The sequence below is a fragment of the Phocoena phocoena genome, chromosome 1 (assembly GCF_963924675.1).
Source record: "Phocoena phocoena chromosome 1, mPhoPho1.1, whole genome shotgun sequence".
In the NCBI taxonomy this organism is placed as follows: Eukaryota; Metazoa; Chordata; class Mammalia; order Artiodactyla; family Phocoenidae; genus Phocoena; species Phocoena phocoena.
This window is the reverse complement of record NC_089219.1, coordinates 21,301,223-21,321,997: the sequence shown is the minus strand read 5'-3', so window position 1 is coordinate 21,321,997 and position 20,775 is coordinate 21,301,223. Positions and strand designations below refer to the sequence as shown.

The 20,775-nt window shown below is 60.7% G+C and overlaps 2 protein-coding genes across 3 annotated transcripts; one reads left to right on the top strand and one right to left on the bottom strand.

Moving 5' to 3' along the window:
- Nucleotides 1-514: 514 nt before the first annotated feature.
- On the top strand, nt 515-11,641 carry MAP3K6 (mitogen-activated protein kinase kinase kinase 6). Its single transcript, XM_065874864.1, has 29 exons — nt 515-857; nt 2,233-2,372; nt 2,461-2,484; nt 2,753-2,943; nt 3,060-3,228; nt 3,613-3,719; nt 4,142-4,312; nt 4,413-4,525; nt 4,922-5,081; nt 5,288-5,450; nt 5,527-5,634; nt 5,756-5,805; nt 5,895-5,990; nt 6,143-6,230; nt 6,312-6,445; nt 6,849-6,976; nt 7,214-7,350; nt 7,671-7,776; nt 8,265-8,422; nt 8,526-8,718; nt 8,824-8,962; nt 9,264-9,453; nt 9,592-9,768; nt 10,044-10,149; nt 10,423-10,591; nt 10,682-10,794; nt 10,888-10,961; nt 11,252-11,328; nt 11,551-11,641. The coding sequence occupies exons 1-29, from the start codon at nt 515-517 to the stop codon at nt 11,639-11,641; spliced, it is 3,915 nt and encodes a 1,304-aa protein (XP_065730936.1).
- Nucleotides 11,642-12,024: 383 nt separating this feature from the next.
- On the bottom strand, nt 12,025-20,432 carry SYTL1 (synaptotagmin like 1). Of its 2 annotated transcripts, XM_065885385.1 has the most exons (15): nt 20,348-20,432; nt 17,959-18,187; nt 16,828-16,976; nt 16,533-16,605; nt 16,406-16,451; nt 15,926-15,995; nt 15,580-15,680; nt 15,312-15,425; nt 14,908-15,074; nt 14,539-14,635; nt 14,039-14,197; nt 13,685-13,763; nt 13,462-13,561; nt 12,464-12,669; nt 12,025-12,256 (listed from the first exon to the last, which is right to left on the bottom strand). In XM_065885385.1, the coding sequence occupies exons 2-15, from the start codon at nt 18,147-18,149 to the stop codon at nt 12,117-12,119; spliced, it is 1,692 nt and encodes a 563-aa protein (XP_065741457.1). In that variant the 5' UTR covers nt 18,150-18,187; nt 20,348-20,432; the 3' UTR covers nt 12,025-12,116. The 2 variants fall into 2 exon arrangements, with proteins under 2 accessions (XP_065741457.1, XP_065741464.1); XM_065885392.1 differs by lacking the exon at nt 20,348-20,432 and having other exon boundaries at nt 15,926-15,959; nt 17,959-18,149.
- Nucleotides 20,433-20,775: the final 343 nt, after the last annotated feature.

Genomic DNA, 20,775 nt, shown 5'->3' with positions numbered 1-20,775 from the left:
GTCTCAGCGGTTGTGGCGGGAGAGGAGGGAGGGAAGAGGCCGAGTCCCAGGCCGCTAGGGAGCGGTGCTGCCCCAGGGCCGAGGGTGGAGCTTTCCCTGTCGTCCAGGAAAGGGCTGGGCCCGGCCCGTATACATGTGAGGGCAGGAGAGAGTGACTGCTCGCGCTCTCCTGCGGAATCCGGGTGGTGAGCACTGCCTGACCGATTCTCGGGATTCCCCCACGTGACTCTGAGTCGCGGATCACCGGATGCCCAAGATTCCCTGGACCCCAATCCCCGATTTCAGATCCTCAGGACCTTACAAGTCAGAGGCCGGATTTCGCCCTGGACACCAGATTCCCAAACGGGACCTCCGGCCGGACTCCGGATCTCCAGATCTCCAGATCTTCAGATCCCGTAGGAGATTCCCGATCCTGACCTGATTCCCGATCCCGAGATCCCGGTATCTGTTGTCTCTGGCTCCTGTCCCGCCCTGGGTGCCCAAAGCCCGGCGCCCGACGCCCGAGCGCCCCCGCATGGCGGGGCAGTGCCTGAGGTCCGGAGCCGCGGAGTGCGCCGGCAGCTGCTGGCAGGACCCGCTGGCCGAGGCGCTGAGCCGGGGCCGGCCGCTCGCGGCGTCCCCGGGCCGGGGCTGCGCGAGAAGCCGGCCGCTTAGCGTGGTATACGTGTTGACCCGGGAGACGCAGCACTTGGCGGAACCCGAGACTGGAGCCGAGGCGGAGCCGCTGCCTCTGCGCTGCCTGCGTGAGGCCTGCGCGCAGCTCCCCGGACCGCGGCCACGACCTCAGCTGCGCAGCCTGCCTTTTGGGACCCTGGCGCTGGGAGACACCTCAGCGCTCGATTCCTTCTACAACGCGGGTGAGCGCTCCTGGGGGCGGGGCGGGGCGCTGGGGCGGGGCTTAGGGTCTGGGGAGGAGCCGAAGGGGCGTGGCTTGGCGACTCCCGGGAGATCCCGAGGTGTGGGGTGTAGGGGGCTATGCGGGCATAAAGTGAGCTAAAGTCTAGGGGCTCGAGGCGGGGCCGTGATAAAAGTGGAGTTTAGGGGATCTGGAGCACGGCCGGACTCGGGCAGGGATTTAGCGGATCCAGGCCTGGCTCGTGGTTCAGGGCTGGAGCTTAAGCACTCTGGAGTCGTCACCGTGCCTAGGGAGAGGCTGGGAGCGGGGCAGGGTGTGGTATCTCAGGAGTGGGATTGGAGAACTCAGCCTCGGGATGATCTCGCACGGATCTCATGACGGAGAATCCTGGGAGGTGGAACTTGGACTGGGGAAAGGAGCCGTAACATGTGGGCCTGGAATTCAGGGGTCCTAGCATACTACCTCCGAGGATCCGGCTGGAGAGGCAGAAAGAGAAGTGAAGGGGACCAACTGCCCAACTGCACTGGATTCTAGGCGAGGGAGCTTGGGTTATGAGACCCCAGTAGTTCCGAGAGAATGCGCCGAGCTTGCGGAGGGGTGGGGGGGTGGTTGGAGGCGGAGCAGGGTCGTTCGGGGGCGGGACCAGAAGGCGGCTATTCCCGCGCGGGTCACCCCGCCCTCTCGCCATCCCGGACGCCCCGCCCCCGATACTTATTTGTTCATCCAAGAGTCCAGGAACCGTACTTGCAGGATGTCCATAAAACCTCAGCCTAAAAATGAAGGCTGACTCGACCTTGAGGACAGAGACACACAGAGTCACAGACTCACAAATCGTACATATCTTGATTCACATAAACTGTCGCAGACAGTATCACACACAGAGATACAGACAAAGCAAGCTGCACACACACACACACACACACATACACACACACACACACACAGAGGCACAGTGTTTGTACACACACAGGGCATGTGTGTATACACATGTGTATACACACAGCACACTGCTTGTGCCAGCCCCTTTCAAGAGACTGGGTTGAGAACCCAGGGAAGGGGACTTTTATCTTTGCACAACTCCTGCCTCTCAGATGGCCTGGAACAGGCTCCAGACTGGTGCACAGCCTCCCCTTCTCTGTGCCCAGTGTCCGCAGGCTCTGAACAGTGGGATGTGAGTCATAGCCCGGGGAGCTCCACTCCTTTCCTTGCAATACTATAGATATAATTTCTGTATGAGCCAGAGGGACCCTAAAAGGGGGAAACTGAGGCCCTGCTGGAGTCACAATGGGAAGGCAGGTTGAGCCAGGATGGATCCCCAGGCTCCTTCCCCACAAGCTGGGCTTCAGGGCTCAGGGCCCCCACCTGTGTGCCCGCAGATGTGGTGGTGCTGGAGGTGAGCAGCTCCCTGGCGCAGCCCTCCCTGTTCTACCACCTGGGTGTGCGGGAGAGCTTCAGCATGACCAACAACGTGCTCCTCTGCTCCCAGGCCGACCTCCCTGACCTGCAGGCCCTGCGGGTAGGTGGCCAGCGGGCTGGTGGGGGCCGGCACAAAGCTGGGGTGGCCCTACTCAGAACACCAGTATCTGAATGTCTGTCCCCCGCAGGAGGACATTTTCCAGAAGAACTCGGTGAGCAGAAACCACCCCTACTCCAATGTGCCCTTTGACCTCCATTATGACCTCTGACCTCCACTATCTTTCCTGGCCTCCTCATTCCTCTCTGACCTCCCTAGTGCCCCCTGACATCCATGTGACCCTTTGTTCCCTGTGGTCTCCCTTCATGAAGGGTGCCCCTTCCCTGCTATTTTAGTCCCCACTGGTGCTGATCTCTGACCCCCTCACTGCCCCTCTCTAACCTGGTACTGACCTCCACTGATTCCCACCTCCCTCCTACCAGGATTGCGTTGGCAGCTACACGCTGATCCCCTATGTGGTGACAGCCACTGGTCGGGTGCTATGTGGAGATGCGGGCCTCCTGAGGGGCCTGGCTGACGGCCTGGTACAGGCTGGGGTGGGCACCGAGGTGCTGCTCACACCCCTGGTGGGCCGGCTTGCCCGCCTGCTGGAGACCACGCCCACGGACTCCTGGTAATGGGGGCCCTCAGCAGGTGTACCAGGAGGAGGCTGGTGAGGGTACAGGGGGCTGGGGCTGAAGGGCGAGCCCGGCCATTCTCTCTCCCCCCCTCCCCTGCCGTGGACGTTAGTGGCTATTTCCGGGAGACCATTCGGCAGGACATCCGGCAGGCGCGGGAGCGGTTCAGCGGGCAGCAGCTGCGGCAGGAGCTGGCTCGCCTGCAGCGGAGACTGGACAGCGTAGAGCTGCTCAGCCCTGACATCATCATCAACCTGCTGCTCTCCTACCGTGATGTGCAGGTGTGTGGTGCTCAGAGAGGCGGGCAGTGAGGGCAGCGGCATTCAGTGTCGGACAAGCCCGAGTCCAGCTCCTGGACTCACTTGCTCACTGGTGGCTTTGAACAAATTATCTGACGTCTCTGAGCCTCGGTTTCCTCGTCTGTAATAGGGGACGATCTTGTCTCCCAGGGCAGCTGGGAGGCTGGGGCACACAGTGGGTTCACCGTGTAAGGTGTGGTGTCTACACTACCCGCTGGGCCTGAAGGAGGTGTGCAGAGGATGGTGGGTGGGAAGATGGGGTGTCGCGGTGAGAGGGGACCCCAGCTCAAGGTTTACCTCAGGGTCTGTGGGCCGATGGGACCCACGAGAGGCCAACAGGCCAGGGCATGCTATTCCCTCCTGCAGGACTACTCAGCCATCATTGAGCTGGTGGAGACGCTGCAGGCCTTGCCCACCTGTGACGTGGCTGAGCAGCACAATGTCTGCTTCCACTACACATTTGCCCTCAACCGGTGGGTAGCAGAGCAAGGCTCAGGTCGCAGCATGTGGGAACATGGGTCTCTGCTGTGCAAAGTCATTGCTGTCTGCAATCACTGCTGTTCAGGGAATTTGCTGACCAAGGTCACACTGATGTCAAATGGTCCCTATTGTTCTGTTCTTGCTGCCCAGGGTGGGGTGGGGTGGTGGCGCTGCCCTTGGAGTGGTCACAGCTATCCAAGGTCACTGCTTCTCAGAGTCACTGCAGCTAGAAGTCACTTCCATCTGGGATTGCTACCTCTAGAAAGATCAGAGCTGACCAGAGTCACTGCTATTCTGGGTTCATGACTGTCAGGCCCTTGGAAGGGTCCCTGCTGTTTAGGGTCTGGGGGTTCCTAGACAGAGAGTGGAGGCAGGGCCATCAAGTGGGTTCCCAGCCTTCTTCCCCTTCCCCTAGGAGGAACAGGCCTGGGGACCGGGAGAAGGCACTGGCTGTGCTGCTGCCACTGGTACAGTTTGAGGGCTCAGTGGCACCTGACCTATATTGCATGTGTGGCCGTATCTATAAGGACATGTTCTTCAGCTCCGGCTTCCAGGATGCTGGGCACCGGGAGCAGGCCTATCACTGGTAAGGGGCCCAAACGAGTGGACAGTGGGCTGAGCTAGAGGGATGAGGAATGAGGCTGTGGGCATCGGTCCAGTCCCGTGTCCCCCCACCCTTACCCCAGGTATCGCAAGGCTTTTGATGTAGAGCCCAGCCTCCACTCGGGCATCAATGCAGCTGTGCTTCTCATTGCCGCTGGGCAGCGCTTTGAGGACTCCAAGGAGCTCCGGCTCATAGGTGAACCCCAATCCTGCACCCCTATCCCCTACCCACAGGAGCTCAGAGGGGCCTGGGGAGAGGGCAGGGAGAGAAGACACTGGGCTGGAGCTGAGGCCGACCACATCCCCTTTCGGACCTGTTCTGCCTGAACCCACCCCGGTCCTGGGCCCTCGTGAGCCCTTGAGCCCATAGCTGTTCGTAAGCTCACACCTGTGTTCCTTACACACTGAGTTCTACGTACACTTGTTCCCAAACCCTTACCTGTGCCTGAGCTCCTACTCCCACCTGAGATCTGGCCACACCTAAGTTTTTAGCCATTTCTATGTTCCTGCCCACATGAATTTTGTGGCCTACACCTGGGCTTTGCCCAAAGTTGTAATCACATTCAGTACAACCCATGCCCCTCCCTCCCAGGCATGAAGCTGGGCTGCCTGCTGGCCCGAAAAGGCTGTGTGGAGAAGATGCAGTATTACTGGGATGTTGGCTTCTACCTGGGAGCTCAGATCCTTGTCAATGACCTCACGCAGGTGGCACTGGCTGCAGAGCAGCTGTACAAGCTCAATGCCCCCATATGGTAGGTGGCCCCTTCTGTGGTGGTCCTGGGCTGGCCTGGTCTGTCAGCTTCTGCACCTATATCCAGTGGCTTCTAGTCTGAACCTCTTTCAGACCAGTGCCCATGGCACCCAATGGCCACATTCTGGCTGCATCCAAGCCAGTCTACTCTCCCTGGCAGTGCTAGCTGGTGCCTGGGCTGAGTTGAGGACAAGGTTGTGTCTGCAGGTACCTGGTGTCTGTGATGGAAACCTTCCTGCTGTACCAGCACTTCAGACCCACACTAGAGCCTCCTGGAGAAACCCCACACCACGCCCACTTCTGGCTCCACTTTTTGCTACAGTCCTGCCAGCCACTCAAGATGACTTCTCCCCAAGGGGAGCAGTGCTTGGTGAGGCCCGTGGGGTGTGGGACCTGGGAGAGGGGCAGGCCCCTTTTGACCAGCCCCTCTCCCCTGTCATCTGCAGGTGCTGGTCCTGGAGATGAATAAGGTGCTTCTACCGGCCAGGCTGGAGGCTCAGGGTACCAACCCGGTGAGCACAGTGACGGTGAGCCTGCTGGAGCCCGGTAAGCAGGTGATATCGCCGGTGAGTCACCCCCATTCACATCTATGCACCCCTTCTCTCCAGCCTTTCCCCCATCCCCAGACCCCTCTCCCGGTCCCCACACCCCTCTTGGACCTTTTTCTTCTCACAGGACGTTCCCTCCAGCTGGACCTTCCCGGTGGCCTCCATCAGCGGTGTCAGGTGAGAGGGGAGACCTGGGGGAGGTCGGATGGGGGCGGGGGCGGCGCTGCTGGGCTGCCCGGCTCACTGGGGTTCTTCATCCCTTCCAGCGTGTCGAATCGAGACGAGCGCTGCTGCTTCCTCTACGCGCTTCCCCCGGCTCAGGACGTCCAGCTGTGCTTCCCCAGCGGAGGGCACTGCCAGTGGTGCGCGCAGCCCTTCGGGGTCGGGGTGCTCTGAGGGCAAGGGTGCCCGGGGTATTGAGGGAAAGGAAGGGACATGTTCCCTGGGTGCTCTCGGCAAAGGGGTCAGTTTCCGCCCAAGGTGCCCCTCCCATCAGTCTGATCTCCGCCCTCAGGTTCTGCGGGCTGATCCAGGCCTTGGTGAAGAATCCGGACTCCACGGCGGCCGCAGAGGAGGCGGAGGGCGGAGGGGAGGTATTGGAGGTGAGGAAGGGGTTGCTGGGAGCTTGAGGAGGGGGAAGGGCTGAGGGCCCAGCTGAACCCCGCATCTCACCCGCCCCCCAGTTTGATTATGAGTACACGGAGTCGGGAGAGCGGCTGGTGCTGGGCAAGGGCACCTACGGGGTGGTGTACGCCGGCCGTGATCGGCGCACGCGGGTGCGCATCGCCATCAAGGAGATCCCGGAGCGGGACAGCAGGTTTGGGACCTGAGGCCACGCGGGCGGGGCTCAGGGCACGGGGTGGGGGGCTGGGGGACCAGGTGGGCGGGTCAAATGGGCGGGACCGCGAGTTGAGAGGGTCCTGTGGGCGGGACTGCAGGCGGGGGCGACGCGGATGCCCAAGTGGTCGAGCCGAGTGCGCTGGCTCACAGAAGCGAGAGTACGAGCCCAGTGGGCCCAGGCCTGTGCGCAGAACTGCAGGGACCCGGAGGGCGGGCTGTGGTCTGGAGGGCATGTGGGCTGGGTGATTAAGTTGCGGAAGGTCAGGGGCGGGGGTGCTGGTGGGCGGGGCAGATCCTGGGGGCCTGCCTTGCTGGCGCTGGAGTTGGGTAAGCATCTCTGCCCCAAGCTGGCCTGTTCTTTACTCCCTACCTGCCCCCAGGTTCTCTCAGCCACTGCATGAAGAGATCGCTCTGCACAAACGCCTGCGCCACAAGAACATCGTGCGCTATCTGGGCTCAGCCAGTCAGGGCGGCTACCTCAAGATCTTCATGGAGGAAGTGCCTGGAGGTTCCTGCCCTGTGTGGGACGGGAATGGAACTGGAGTTGTGGGGCATGGGGCTGGAGCCAAGCAGGGGTGGAGAACCCTCCGGGAAAATGAACCCTAGCGTGTGTGGGTAGTGTAGCCCAGAATTAGCTGAGGCAGTGCAGTTGGGTGATGGAGTCTGGGCCATGGCCTGGCCTTTGAGCAGAGCTGTGCGCTGGAGTAAGTGGGTGCCAATTATGACCTTGGACTCATCTTCCCAGGCAGCCTGTCCTCCTTGCTGCGGTCAGTGTGGGGACCCCTGCAGGACAACGAGAGCACCATCAGTTTCTACATCCGCCAGATCCTGCAGGGACTCAGCTACCTGCACGACAACTGCATCGTGCATCGAGATATCAAGGTCAGCGTGTAGCTGGCTCACCCTGGTGGGGAGTGGGGAGGAAGAGATATGGCCCCAGACAGAGGCTGACAGTTTAGACTAAGTGGACAGACCCTTTGCAAAGGGTTGGGGAATTCATCAAGAAGGTTCCCTAGAGAAGGCAAGAAGTTCAGATCTGAAGCTAACTTCCAGAGGGGGATAAGTGGGATGGCAGGGGGAGGAGGTTGACAGAGGCACGGTAAGGCCGGGAGTCCCAGGAGTCAGGGTCTCGGGATAGAGTCCAGTTCTGGCACCAGGAGCCCAGCCTGATGTCTGCTGAGCACAATGTCCACTCTACTCAGGGGGACAATGTACTGATCAACACCTTCAGCGGGCTGCTCAAGATTTCCGACTTCGGTACCTCCAAGCGACTAGCCGGCATCACACCCTGCACTGAGACCTTCGCAGGTAACAGGGGGTGGGGTGGTGAATGGGGTTGCTGACGTGGGGCAGAGAACTCTTGGGACCTTCCAGGGAATGCTGTTTCTCCTGGGCATGGAGTTAGAGTCCTAATGGGGGATGGAACCCGGGGCAGGTGATTGAGCCAGGGGTTAGGTGATAGAATCTAGAACTGGAGCTTGGATAGCTGATGACATTGAGTTTAGTCCCTGAAACGGAGCCCAGAAGTGTTGATGCGGGCCAAAGGTCAAAGAGGATGATGCAATCCAGGTTAGATGATGGCACCTACTGTGGACGATGGAGCCCACGAACGTGACAGAGCCTGAGATGGGTGAGGAGACTCAGGATAGATGTCTGATGACCAGGGGAGGTGGTAGGAACTGTTCTGGATACTAAAGTTCAGGGTGAATGCAGGCGGCCAGAGGATGACAGAGCCCCCTGCCACCCCCACAGCGGCAAAGCCCAGATGCCCATTATTGCTACTGCTCCTGTCCTAGGGACCCTACAGTATATGGCCCCAGAAATCATTGACCAGGGCCCACGAGGGTATGGGAAGGCGGCGGACATCTGGTCATTGGGCTGCACTGTTATCGAGATGGCCACAGGTCGCCCACCCTTCCACGAGCTGGGGAGCCCGCAGGCTGCCATGTTTCAGGTGAGAGCCCTCACGGCCTGGCTTATGAGGTGGGGTGGGGACAGACTGGGCCCTGAACACCTCTAAACTTGTCCCTTGTGTCCCCTCCCTGCCCTCTTCCCAGGTGGGCATGTACAAGGTGCACCCACCAATGCCCAGTTCTCTGTCAGCCGAGGCTCAAGCCTTCCTCCTCCGAACTTTTGAGCCAGATCCACGCCTCCGAGCCAGTGCCCAAGCACTGCTGGAGGACCCCTTCCTGCAACCTGGGAAGAGGAGCCGCAACCCCGGCTCCCCCCAGTATGCTCTAAGGTCCTCAGGTACCAAGTGGGTGGAGGGAGTGGGCACGCTGGGGTGAGGGCAGAGGAGCTGTGGAGGTGAGAGGGCTCAGGGGGCCCCGTGTGACAGCCTTGTCCCTCCCTCAGACGCCCCTTCCGCCAGCCCCACTCCTTTAGCTGACTTGACCTCCCAGTCCCAGACATTCCCGCGGCCTCAGGCACCCTCTCAGCACCCTCCCAGTCCCCCCAAGCGCTGGCTCAGTTATGGGGACACCAGCCAGCTCCGGTAAGAACCCAGGGTCCTGGGGTGGGTTTGCTTCATCTGGTTTTGTCCTGGTACGCTCCCTCCAGAAAAAGCCCTCCTTGGGGACTTGGGCACTTTGACCACTTGTAAGGATGGCATTTGGTGCCCTCCTCCCAAATGCTCTTACTTATACTTGTTGTGCCCTCTCAATGCTGACTGAGCTCATCTCTTTTGTCCCTGTGAGGTGGGCATAAAAGTAAAAGCCAGGATTCAAACTCTGGGGTGGAGGTGGCGGGATGGTGTTGCCGCCCACCCTCCAACAGCCGCTCTTCACTGCACCCAGGGTGCCTGAGGAGCCTGGGGCCGAGGAGCCCGCGTCCCCTGAGGAGAGCTCGGGGCTGAGCCTCCTGCACCAAGAGAGCAAGCGCCGGGCCATGTTGGCAACGGTACTGGAGCAGGAGCTACAGGCCCTGGCAGAGAGTCTGTGCCTGGAGCAGGAACAGGTGGGCGGCTCACCCCGGCCCCCCCTGCTGGTCAAGCACCGACAGGACTCCTGCTGAAGGCCTCCCCCGTCCCTCCGCTCCCCACCCCACCGCGCCCCGCACCCTCCCACCAGCATCTCCCCCAGCTCAGGCGGGAATACTCGCTGATGACCTTCTCTTCTTCCTCAGGGTTCCCATCTGGGGAGGAATCATGTGGAACAGCTACTGCGCTGCCTCAGGGCGCACATCCACACTCCCAACCGCCGGCAGCTGGCCCAGGAGCTGCAGGAGCTGCAAGGGCAGCTTCGGGCCCAGGGCTTTGGGCCCGAGATTCTGCAAGGACCGCTCTTCGCCTTCCCGGATGCGGTGAGGGAGCTTTCTCAGTTAGGGCTGCCCAATAAGAGGTAGTGAGCTCCCCATGCTTGGGAATGTACAAGGACTTGATGTTGCAAGATTCCATGTCTTCGCCGATAGAACCATCGGGAAAGGGACATCGGCGCAGTCCTAGCTTCTCAGCCCCTCCTCTGATCCCAAGCCCGCCCACCCCACTTGCCTCCGATAGAAGACTTTCTAGGCCTTTCCAACTCAAGCCCCATCTCTGAAGCTCAGCAGTCTCAGCCGCACCCTTCCTCCTGCTCCAGGTGAAGCAGATCCTCCACAGGCGCCAGATCCGCCCACACTGGATGTTCGTGCTGGACTCGCTGCTCAGCCGCGCTGTGCTGGCAGCCCTGGCTGTTCTGGCCCCAGGTGGGTGGGGGACTGGAGCCTGCCTGCCTGCCTGCCTGCGGGGCGAGGATGTGATCCTTGGGGGTGTGGCGAACACAAATAGGGCCGGTAGGGGCGTGGTCAGCGAGGCCCTGGCTTGACCCAGCGCCAAGCAGGGGGATGGCGTAACCAAATGGATATCTCCCAGGCTGACACTGCCTAGCCCGTGCCCAGAGCCCCGCGTCCTCTGCCGATGTCTGGGGTCCTAAATGGGCATTCTCGCCCTGCCTGAGTTCACCCCACTCGGATTGGCAGAGGCGGAGAAGGAGGCAGTCCCACCGAAGTCGGAGGAATCCAATAAAGAAGAGTCCCAGCAGAAGCAGCAGGAGACCCCAGTCCGGCGGAGCCCGCTCCCAGGGGAACCCGAGCAGGGAACCCCACCTTTGATGGTGCAGCTGGGCCTCTTGCGAGCAGAGACCGATAGGTACAGCTTCTGGGACTCGCCCATAGCCTCTGCAGGAGCTTCACCCCTACCTACGCCCCCTCCATTCTATTGCCTTCTGCCTTCTACCAGGCTACGAGATGTCCTGGCTGAGAAGGAACGGGAGTGCCAGGCCCTGGTGCAGCTAACCCTACAGTGCGTCAGTGGGGAGGCCAGGACCTGGGCCCTGGCCTCAGAGCCCCCAGGTGAGTGGGAGCAGTCTGGAGAGCTCGAATGGTGGGTGTGAGGCCGCTTCTTGGCAGAGGCATCCTTGGGTTCACCAGCTTTCTCCCTGACAGCTGCTCTCACAGTGGACCATGGCCTGGTGCGGTGGCTACAGGAACTGAATGTGGATTCAGGCACCATCCGGACGGTGAGGGGGCGAGTATTGGCAGTCCCTGACCCCCACCAACCAAAGACTCCAACTATGCCCATCTTTCAGCTCTTCTCACTTTCTCCCTCTGATGCAGAGAATCTCAATACTGAATTAGCACTTTGTATATGCCTCCCATTGGACAGATGAGAAAACTGAGGCCCAGCAAGGAGTGTGATCTGTCCTAGCATGTTGGTAGTAGAACAGAGCTAGTTCCTGGGTCTCTGGACCCATCTGTCTCTGATTTTACCCCTCCCTGTTTCTGTGTATGTGTCTTTGTCCACAACTAGCTACTGAACCACAGCTTCACCCTCCATGCCTTACTGACCTGTGCCACTAGAGATGACCTCATCTACACACACATCAGGTATGTCCTGGGCCCTTGAGGGATAACCCACACATATGGCCTCATGCTGGCCAGATCGTGACACCACCCCCCTAGTTACAGGCCTGCCTGGGTTCCTCTCTGAAAACTATAGGGACCCTAGGGTCCCTTGGGGACAGAGGGGGCATCAGGCAGACAGTGGGTACCAGAGAGAGAGCCCAGGGCCTTCTTCTGCCTGAGCCTCATTGAGCCTGGTGCCCCCAGGGGAGGGATGATATGCCGCATCTGGAGAGCCATCTTGGCACGGCGAGCAAAGTCCACGCCAGTTACCCCTGGCCCGCGGGAGGCTGAATGAGGACATCAGAGACGGGAGGCCAGACCCAAGGATGGATGAATGCAGGAAACACAGAGGCTTCTGACACACCTGCCCCAGGACCCAGGGGCAACTGGAGGAGGCCAGGTGGGTGGGGGGCAGGGTAGGGCCCAAGCCTAGCCCCAGTGGGGGGAACCAACCAGAGAGGTGCCTCAAGCTCACACGGAGTGCCGGCAGGCAGTCTATTAAACAATACTTTTGTACCCTTGGGCCTTGGTGATGTCTGAAGTATGGGGAGGAGTCCTAGGACCAGCTCCCTAAAGTCTTCATGTCTGAGTCCAAAGTTCCTTCATCTGGCCCTCTTCACTTCCCTGCTATCACTGCCCTCCCCACACTCCCACCCTCAAGCCGACATCAGCCCCTTGTTGCCCTCAGAATAGACTTTATTGACTTTAGCCAAGGGCAGGCCGTGAGATGGGGGTCCAGAAAGAGGGGTTTTGTAGGGCTTGTAGGGCAGCTATGTCCTGGGGGCCAGGTTGGTTCTGAGGGGCAGAAGGCCATGCACCCACTCACATGGCCGCTCCAGAAGGGTCTGCCACAGCTGCCTCTCCTCAGGTGTGGAGTCCATCCAGGGCACCTGGAGCCCATAGCTGCTGCCTAGATGTGGGCGGGCAGGGGTGGAAGACACGTCACACTGGACACCCCAGGTCCCAAGGAACACCTGCCTGTTCCCAGATCACGCACTATCGCCCTCATGTTCTCCGTGGACACCAAAGCTCAGGAAAGGACAGAGAAGTGCCCAGGGCCACATGTCAAGCCCCTGCCTCCTAGCATCGGGTCCCCCCAGGGCTCTGCCCCACTCACCGGTGCCCAGGCTGAGGCGTGTGCCCCCCAGCTGGCGACTGGCCAGGGGCCCATGGTCCCAGAGAGAGAGCTCAGCACAGGCCTGGCGCAGGTCAGCAGGACCGAAGCCATCATAAACCATGGTGTGATTGAACGTGGGGCTGAGGCTGCGTCGCACCACCCTTGTCCGTTGGCGGCTGGCCTGGCTGTCATCAGGCAGCACCAAACTGTGGGGGGGGGGAGTGGGCTGGCGTCAAGTGGCCACCCCCTCACCCTCCCCAGAACCAACCAGTCACCGAGTCCTACCCATACTTCCTCATAATGTCCATGTCCTCTGGCTCCTGCCTGAGAACTGGCCTCAAACCCTCAGTATCCTGGGACCTTTGCGCCAACCTCCTCTCAGATCTCCTGCCTTTAAAAGTTACAACACCTATTCACAGGACCCCAGAGTAATGTCTCTGAAATGCAGTTCTGCTACTTCTCAGCTCAGTCCCCTTCACAGCCCCCCAGAAGTAGTTTCCAAACTTTTTAAAGCCTTGGAGCCCTTTCTGCAAGACAAAAATATTACTCAGAAGTACAAAACCTAAAAGAAAAACAATGTCTTTTGTTGCATCAAGGCTGGGGACTCAGAACCTCACTGGCCTGCCTCTATTTTACTCTCTGAGGGTGGGACAGCACCTGGAGGCACCCCTAGAATTCCTCCGGTGCTTACTTTCAAAACCACTGAACTGCAAGTTCAGGACCAAACCCCACAGCCTGGCTTTCCCTGAGACCTCCCAGGTCTCAGCCTCAGCTCTCCAACAAGTCCTATGCTCCAGTCACTGAAATGCAGCTGCTCAGAGGAGTCCTCAACTCTCCTGACTCCAGGCCTTGGCTCAAGCTGTCCCCTCCACCTCTGCTCAGCGGTCAAAGCCCAGAGTGGGGAATCAAGGGTGGGTGATCAGAAGGGGTTTGTTGAAGGTGGGGAGCTCCACTGCATGAGAAGGGAAGGGAGGCGGGGAAGTACCGATGCCCCTCACCATTGTATGTAGGTATCCAGGGATCCTGGGCGCAGAGGCACGAGGTCCTGAGCTTCCTTCACCCAGAAGTGCAGCTCCCCACTCGAGGGCAGTCCTGCGCCTGCGAAGAGGCTCGGCTCAGGCCCTGCCCCAAGGACAGACACTTGTCCCTCACCCTTGCGGGACAGAGATTCCCCGCCTCTCAAGGCCTGTCCAGCTTGGCCTCTCGCCGGCGGTCACTCACCCTCAGAGCCAGCGGGCACGTACTTGAGGGACAGAGAGAGCAGTCCGCGGCTGGGAAGGTCGTCGGGAGAGGGCGGGACCTGCGAGAGGCGGGCTCGTCAGGGGGTGGGGACAAAGTCCTAGGGAAAAGGGGCCGGAAGGGAGCGGAGTCTCCAGACACCGACGGGGCGGGGTCTTGGAGGGGGCTGCCGAGAGAACGGCCTGGGGAATCCGAGAGCCCTGCCACCGGCAGTCAGGGACAGACCTCTGCATGGGGCCCTAAGGTTTCGAGGCTGACGGGGACTGGGGGAAAGACCTGTGCGGTAAAGGCGGGAGATCTGCGCCGCAGGTCTACCCGCGCGGGCCAGCTGCTCACCCGGGGCTGCAGGGGGAGCCAGGTGGGCTCGGAGTCCCAGTCCCACGTGTCCAGGGGCACTTCGACTTCGCCCAGAAAGATGTTGCGACCCAGGCTTTCGCGGTGCCACACGGACAGGCTCAGCACGCGTCCCCGGAGCTCGGCCTGCGGGACAGAGTACTGGGGACAGGAGGTATGCTTTAATGAAGCAGCGTCGATGGCCCCGGCCTCAGTGTTGCGGGAGTGTTGGCTGGGGCTTATCCTACCACGCTCCTTGCTGGAAGGAATCCTGGGGAACCCCGGACGGGTATTGATGGGGGTCTGGACTAGCGCCGCGCCCACCTCTAGACTGACATGTTGGAGAGCGCGTTAATGCGAGGGCCTCCCTGCCGTTCCTCCCCTAGAATGGAGGACTGGAACGACCGACAATGACGACACCATGGCTGCCCCCGACACCCGGTCCCCGCAGGAAGGGGCGTTCGGTTCCTTAATGGGGGCCCGCCCTGGCGTCGCGGCCTCACCCAGAGAGTCTCGTTGAAGACCGGGTTCAGATTCCGTTTCTTCACTGAGGTCTTGCGCTTGCTCTGCTTATCCGGGAGGAGTTTGCTTTTGACGTAGCTGGAGCGGGGCAGGTGAGGACCGGAGGTGAAGGGGGACCCCTTTACCCCTCCAGCCCCTTCCAGCGCCTACTTCCCAGCCACAGCCGGGAACGCAGCTTCGCGTGCCAGGCCTCGTGCAGCGCTTTACAGGAGTTACCTCACCCAGCTCCCGCGTCTACCAAGAACGTTATTCCCATTTTGAAGATGAGGAAACTGAGGCCAAGAAAAGCGGTGGGGTTGGGCAGTGAGAGCGGCTCCCTAGCGCCCCTCCTCGCGGGGTCAGACACTCACGGGTCGGAGCGGCGGCGCCGGGCGGCGGCCAGGCCCTGGCACTGGATCACGTGCACGCGCAGCTGGGCGGCACCAGGCTCGTAGCGCAGCGCGAAGTACAGGGAGCCGCGCACCTGCACCGCGCCCGCCTCCGCCTCCCCGGACAGGCTCGTTCGGCTGCTGCTCAGCTGCGGGCGGAGGGCGGGGAGGTCAGGGCGGGCTGCGGGGCTCACGTCGGGGCCGGGGAAGGGGAGCGCGGAGAGTTCAGATGGGAGGGGAGGGAGGTAAAGTGAGGTAGCTTGCCTGGAGGCTGGAGTGTCAGGTCCGGGGGTCAAGGGAGGGGTCATGCAGGGGCAACGCCTCGGGATGCGGGGAGGGGAGGCGCACCCCACCCCCACTCCAGGCCTTCTCCCTCACCCCCTCACCGTGGAGGAGTTGAGGCTGGGCGTGGAGGAGCTGCTGCTGAGCACGCGGTCGAGTGACAGGTCGGGCCCCGGGGCCTCCTCCCCATTCTCCAGGATCTCGGACGCCTCCTGGGTCTGAGGAGGAGGTAAATGACGGGGGCGCCCCCTAACCCCCCGCCCCTCCCGCGACCGCTCTCGGTCCCGGACCGCTCGCAGCCTCGCGCAGCTGCACTCCCCGCCCAGAGTCCACTCCGGGTCTTGAGAGCAGCCGCGGGCCGCTCCCGCCTACCTGGGCAGGCGGGGGCTGCGGCTCCTCTCCCCTCGACGGAGGCTCCAGCTCAGGGTCAGCCTCCTCTGCGGCGAAGGCCTGAACGCCCCCGGGGCCAGGGGCTGGGAGGGGCACAAACAGCTCAGCGAGCCCCTCCCCAGCCCGCCCCGCCCCTGAGCAAATTTGGAGGGACTGGCTGACAACCCCCATTCAGACCCCAGTGCTGCCCTGCGGTCTCCGGTGGAGACCACACCTACCCGCCCCCTAAGCAGGATGAGGAAGGTGAACACAGGTGGCTGGGGTCACTTAGAGCTGCCTCTGATCCCCGCAACTTCTCTGTGCCCCCAACACACACCTTCCCACTCACCTTCTTGGGCCTGGGGCCCCTCATGATCTGAAGCCTTTGGGGGGACATATGGTGAGGGGAAATCAGGTCCCTGAAAGAAGCAAGGGGTAGAAGTCACAGAGGGGGCCAGTGGTGAAGGGGTCAGAGGTTCCAGCTTCAGATTCTGCACTGCCCTCAGGGCAGAGCTGGCAACCAGCTGCAGGACAAGTCTGGCCTGTACTTTACACCCCTTCACACTTCAGGGCCTGCCCTACCTAACTCCCAGGGTCCCATTGGTGGCATCTGAGTCTTGGACCTCACCCAGCTCAGTCCACCCCTAGTAACCAATTCAGAGTTTCCCTTAGAGGATGGGCCCACACCCCCATTTGACAGAGGAGGATGACAGAGGCCCAGGCCAGGGTCTCCTAATTCTCAGGCTGGGCTCTTCCCCAGCACATCCCACCTCCATGCCAGGGACACTGTACATTCATTCATTAGCCCATTCAGTCATTCATTACTCACCTCAGCCTCGCTGAACCTCTCTTGGGGGGCCTCGTCCATGGGGAGCCTGGGAGGAGGGAGAGGTATAGTCAGAGATGGGCCCCAGGTGACTGGGAGGCACCCTCCACTCCCTGCCATGCCTCCTCACCTGGGCTCCAGTGCCTCTTCGGTCTCTTTCCCAGCAGCCTGTGCCTCCCCATCGCTGCCCTGAGCCTGGTCTCCTGCACCCAGGTGAGAGGTTCTGTGAAACTCTCTTCTCAGGATGTCTGGCCCTTGGAGATGCCCACCCACCTCCTGTAGCCCATGGAGGGGTGGTGCCCACCCAAAGTCACACAGTGCCAGGGGCAGCTGGAACTGAAACCAGGGGCCCTCTGTCCTTGTCCACATACACCCGGTGACCTGGGCTGCCCAAGGCGTGCCCCACTCTGGGGAGCTCCTCTCACCCCTGGAGCCCTTCTTCCTGCGGATGGAGGCACGAACAAGGTCAGAGCCAAGGTGGGCGTGGTGGTGCCGCTGGAAGCGTGCTTCCTGGAACCAGTCCCCTGTAAGGATCTTCAGCTGCCCAGGGTCTGCCAGCGATGTCCGGAGCTTGCTGGAGGATGGGGGAGGGCGTGGCTGTCACCACTCATGCAATCAACGTTATTGCCACCCACCCTGTGCCAGGCCCTGTACCTGGGGCCGGGGGTACAACAGCCAATCAGACTTGATCCCTGCTTTGGAGGAGCTCAGGTTGGTGGGGAGACTGAGTCCAGAATGGACAAGTACACTATAGTGAGGTAGAGCCATGATGTATGTAAGAGGGCCAGCTTTGCCTGTGAGAATACTGGAGGGCTTCCCAGAGGAGGTGACATGTGAATTGCTCTTAAATGACAAATTGGAGTTCTCCAGGTAGAGAAGAAAAATAGTTATCATTCATTAAATGACTGTGTATAATCCTCCCTAATTCTCTGAGGTAGGGCTCGTTAGCTCCATTTTACAGGTGAGGAGAGTGGTACTGGGGAGGTCCAAGGTTACAAGCTAGGAGTTGTCTGTCTGTCCCCAAACACTACTTGTAAGTCCCATGCTGCTCTGCCATTGTGCTCTTCCAGGCAGGAGAAACATCATAAAAGCGAAGGGTGTGTTCGGGGACCTGTGGAGCACCCAAGTGGCTGTAGTGGACATTCTGTGTATGTGTGTCAGGGGGTGAGGCTTACTGGTGGAAGAGGCTGGCAGGGTCCAACCAGGGAGGCCTGTGGACCACGCTTCGGAGCTTGCCCCTGACAGGAGATGCCGAGGAACCATGTGAGGTTTCAGGAGAGGATATTAAAGACAGATCTGGAGAGTCCCAGCTGCAGCATGGAGGGTGGGCCAGAAAGGGCGAGCCCGGAGGCAGGGAGGCCGGCGAGGGAGCTGGTGCAGCCACCCTGAGAGAGGTGATGAACTGAGCTGGCCAAGGGTGGAGTGGACCAGTGGGCAAAAACAAGACCTACCCAGATATCTGACAGGCTGCACGTTGGTAGGGGAGAGGGTGGGAGTCACCCAAGCCCCCCAGTGGCTGAGGCCCCTTCCTCTGGGGCTCCCTTACTCTGCCTTACCTGACCCGTCCCTCCTCCAGCTGGCGCAGGCGGGCATCTCGCTTCAGGACCTTGGCAATAGCCTCTTGCTCCTCCTCTGTCAGGAAGCTGAGATCCAATAGCCCATCAGCCTCAGGCTGTGGCTCATGTGCCATGAGGAGGCCAGGCAGGGACCAGAGCCCCTTTTGAGATGGGTGGCCCCTCTGGGGCATCAGCTGGGGCAGCGCCCAGGCTGGGCACACGTGGCTCCCTGTGGGCAGAGCAAGGGTCAGGTAAAGGCCTGCCCATATACAGGGCACATCCTGGAGCCAATTGCCTTTTCTGCCCAAATATACACCGCCCCCATGGTGGGCGGGGTACAAGCCCAGGAAGGCTGAGATCAAGGTGGCATGAGATGCACTCGTGGACACATGCACACCGACACCCATGAACATACTCAGGGACACACTCAAAGACATGTAGAGACGCACATGCGCACGCTGATACATGTAGATATAGTTCCCCACAGTGAGATGCACACCTGCTCACACGTGCACACTGACACCTATATAAAGACAGGCTCGTGCATACCCAGTCCCCCATAAAGGGCCCTATGTAGTCATAGGCCCAGATCCATGTCCAGACCAAGAGATGTACGTAACATATCCTTAAACCTGCACACAGGCGCACGCACACGGGAGACAAGGACCCACAGTTGGGTTCACCTATACAAGAATAAGTCCAGGGACAAAGACCTGTCCTTAGATATACACAAATTGCACACACTTTTGCACATACTGCATCCCCCAAACTAGATGGTGAGCTCCTTGAAGTCAGGGACAGGGCCTCATCCTCAAAGCCAGAACTGTGCACACAGCAGATGGTTAGTAAAAGTCTGCCTAGTTAAATGCAGAAATACATGCACCTGCACACACGGGAAATACACACACACGGACACGCAGCCAGACACACAGGCGCACACACATATCTGCTCACCACCCTGCCCCGGGAATCTCCCGACTTGGGTCCTTTCCCTCCACCCTTCACCTCCCTCCACCCTGCTCTGCCCTATTTGGCCTTCCTGTCTGAGGCAGCCTCCTCCCCAGCTCACAGCCTAACTTCCCCAGAGGTAACTGCTGCACCTACTCCCATGGAGGCCTCCAGCCCAAGGTTGCCCCTGCTGCCAGCCCTGCCCCCTGGCCTGGAGCCCCTCCCTGGACCCCTTTACTCTGGCCACAGGGGTTCCCCACGCCCTGACCCAGGACCTGGCTGGGGTGGGACCTGGTGGTGGAGGCCGAGTGCTGCAAAGCAGCTAAGGTACCACGGTGACTCCGGAAGGAAAACATTTGCTCAGCCCCGAGGGGCGTGTGGACGTGGCAAGGAGCCTGTGACTGGGCCGTGGGCAGAGCCGTGGTCTGAGCCCACTGGGCGGTCTCTCCTCTCCTCCCGCCCCTTTAGTCCCCTCCCTCCCGGGGCACCAGGCAGGGCTGAGATGGGAAGAGGACGCTCAGCGGGCAGGTCCTGGCTTGTGCCTGCCGCCAGCCCGCACTCTGTGCCCTCCCAGCTGAGTCAGCGAACCCCTCAAGCGAGCCCTCTCCCCCTGCTGCCCCACCCTCACCCAGGGGGGACTGGGTGTCTCTATCGGGTGTCGTGTGTGACACTGTGGAAATGCCTGTGTGACCGATGTTAACAGCATTTCCTGAACATCTACTGTGTGCAGGTCCTGGGTGTTGCAGACGCACTGTTTAGGGCTCTTCTGGGGCCTGGTGTGTGAGCCTGTGTGGCTGCCCCTGTGTTACCCGGTGCCACTGTGAGTCTCTGTTCAGCAGGCGTCTGCAGACCGTGGGATTTGGGAGGCTGTTTATTTTGTGGGTGTGAATGTTGTATCACTGCATGTGTGTCTGGGCGCCATGTCACAGTGTGGTGCTGCATGGGGGACTCTCGTCTGTGTGATATGTTCTGTGACTTTCTGGGCGACAGCGCGGTGGGGTGTGTGCGCATGTGTGTATGTGTGACTGGGCTGTGTGTTGTGGTGTGTACTCTGGTGCCCTGGGGGCCACCAGGTGTGTGTGTATGAGTATGGAGGTGGAGGGACGTTCCACAGAACTGACCCTCCCCGCCCTTGTCCTGAGGTCTGCTTGGGCTGGGCTGTGGGTATCTGAGCCCAGGGTCCCCAGCAGCACACCCCTCCCTGCAGTCCCCTCTGGTTCCAGAGGCAGAATCCAGTGTCTGGTCTTCCCCACTCTGTTTCAACACTTACGGGACAGACCCATTGGTCAATTCAAGGGTCTGTCCATCTGTCTGGCTGTTCCAGCCCCAGACATGTTCCACCTCCCCGACCCCTGGGTCCTACAGGGTGCTCAGGACACCAGGTGGCAGTGCCCACCCCTCGGGACACTGGCAGGGGCCCTCTGGCCCCGAGGTGTATTACCTGTAGGGGTCCAGTATGGAGGGGACACCTTCGTCGGGTAACCCCAGCTCCCCTGCAGCTGAGTTTCAGGGACCAGAAGAAGAGCAGTGAGGGCCTAAGGCTGACTCAACCGGCGGCCCAGCGGAGTGGCTGCCCCACTGAGGAGGAGGAAACACCTTCTCACAGGGCCTGATGCAAAACCGGACCTGGACTCCCGGCTCCCCAGGGGCGCGGCCTGGGCTTTCAGCAACCCCAGAGCAGGTTTGGTGGGTAGGAGATGCCTGGGGCTTGGCCCCAGCTCCTCTGCAGACTTATTCTGTAACTCGAGCTGGCCCCAACCCCTCAGAGCCTTGGTTGCCCCATCTGTAGAATGGGTAGCAGGCCCACCCTGCCCACTAAGGAGCTGATAGGAACTTGCTTTGAAAGCAAAGTTAGAAACGTTTCTGAGA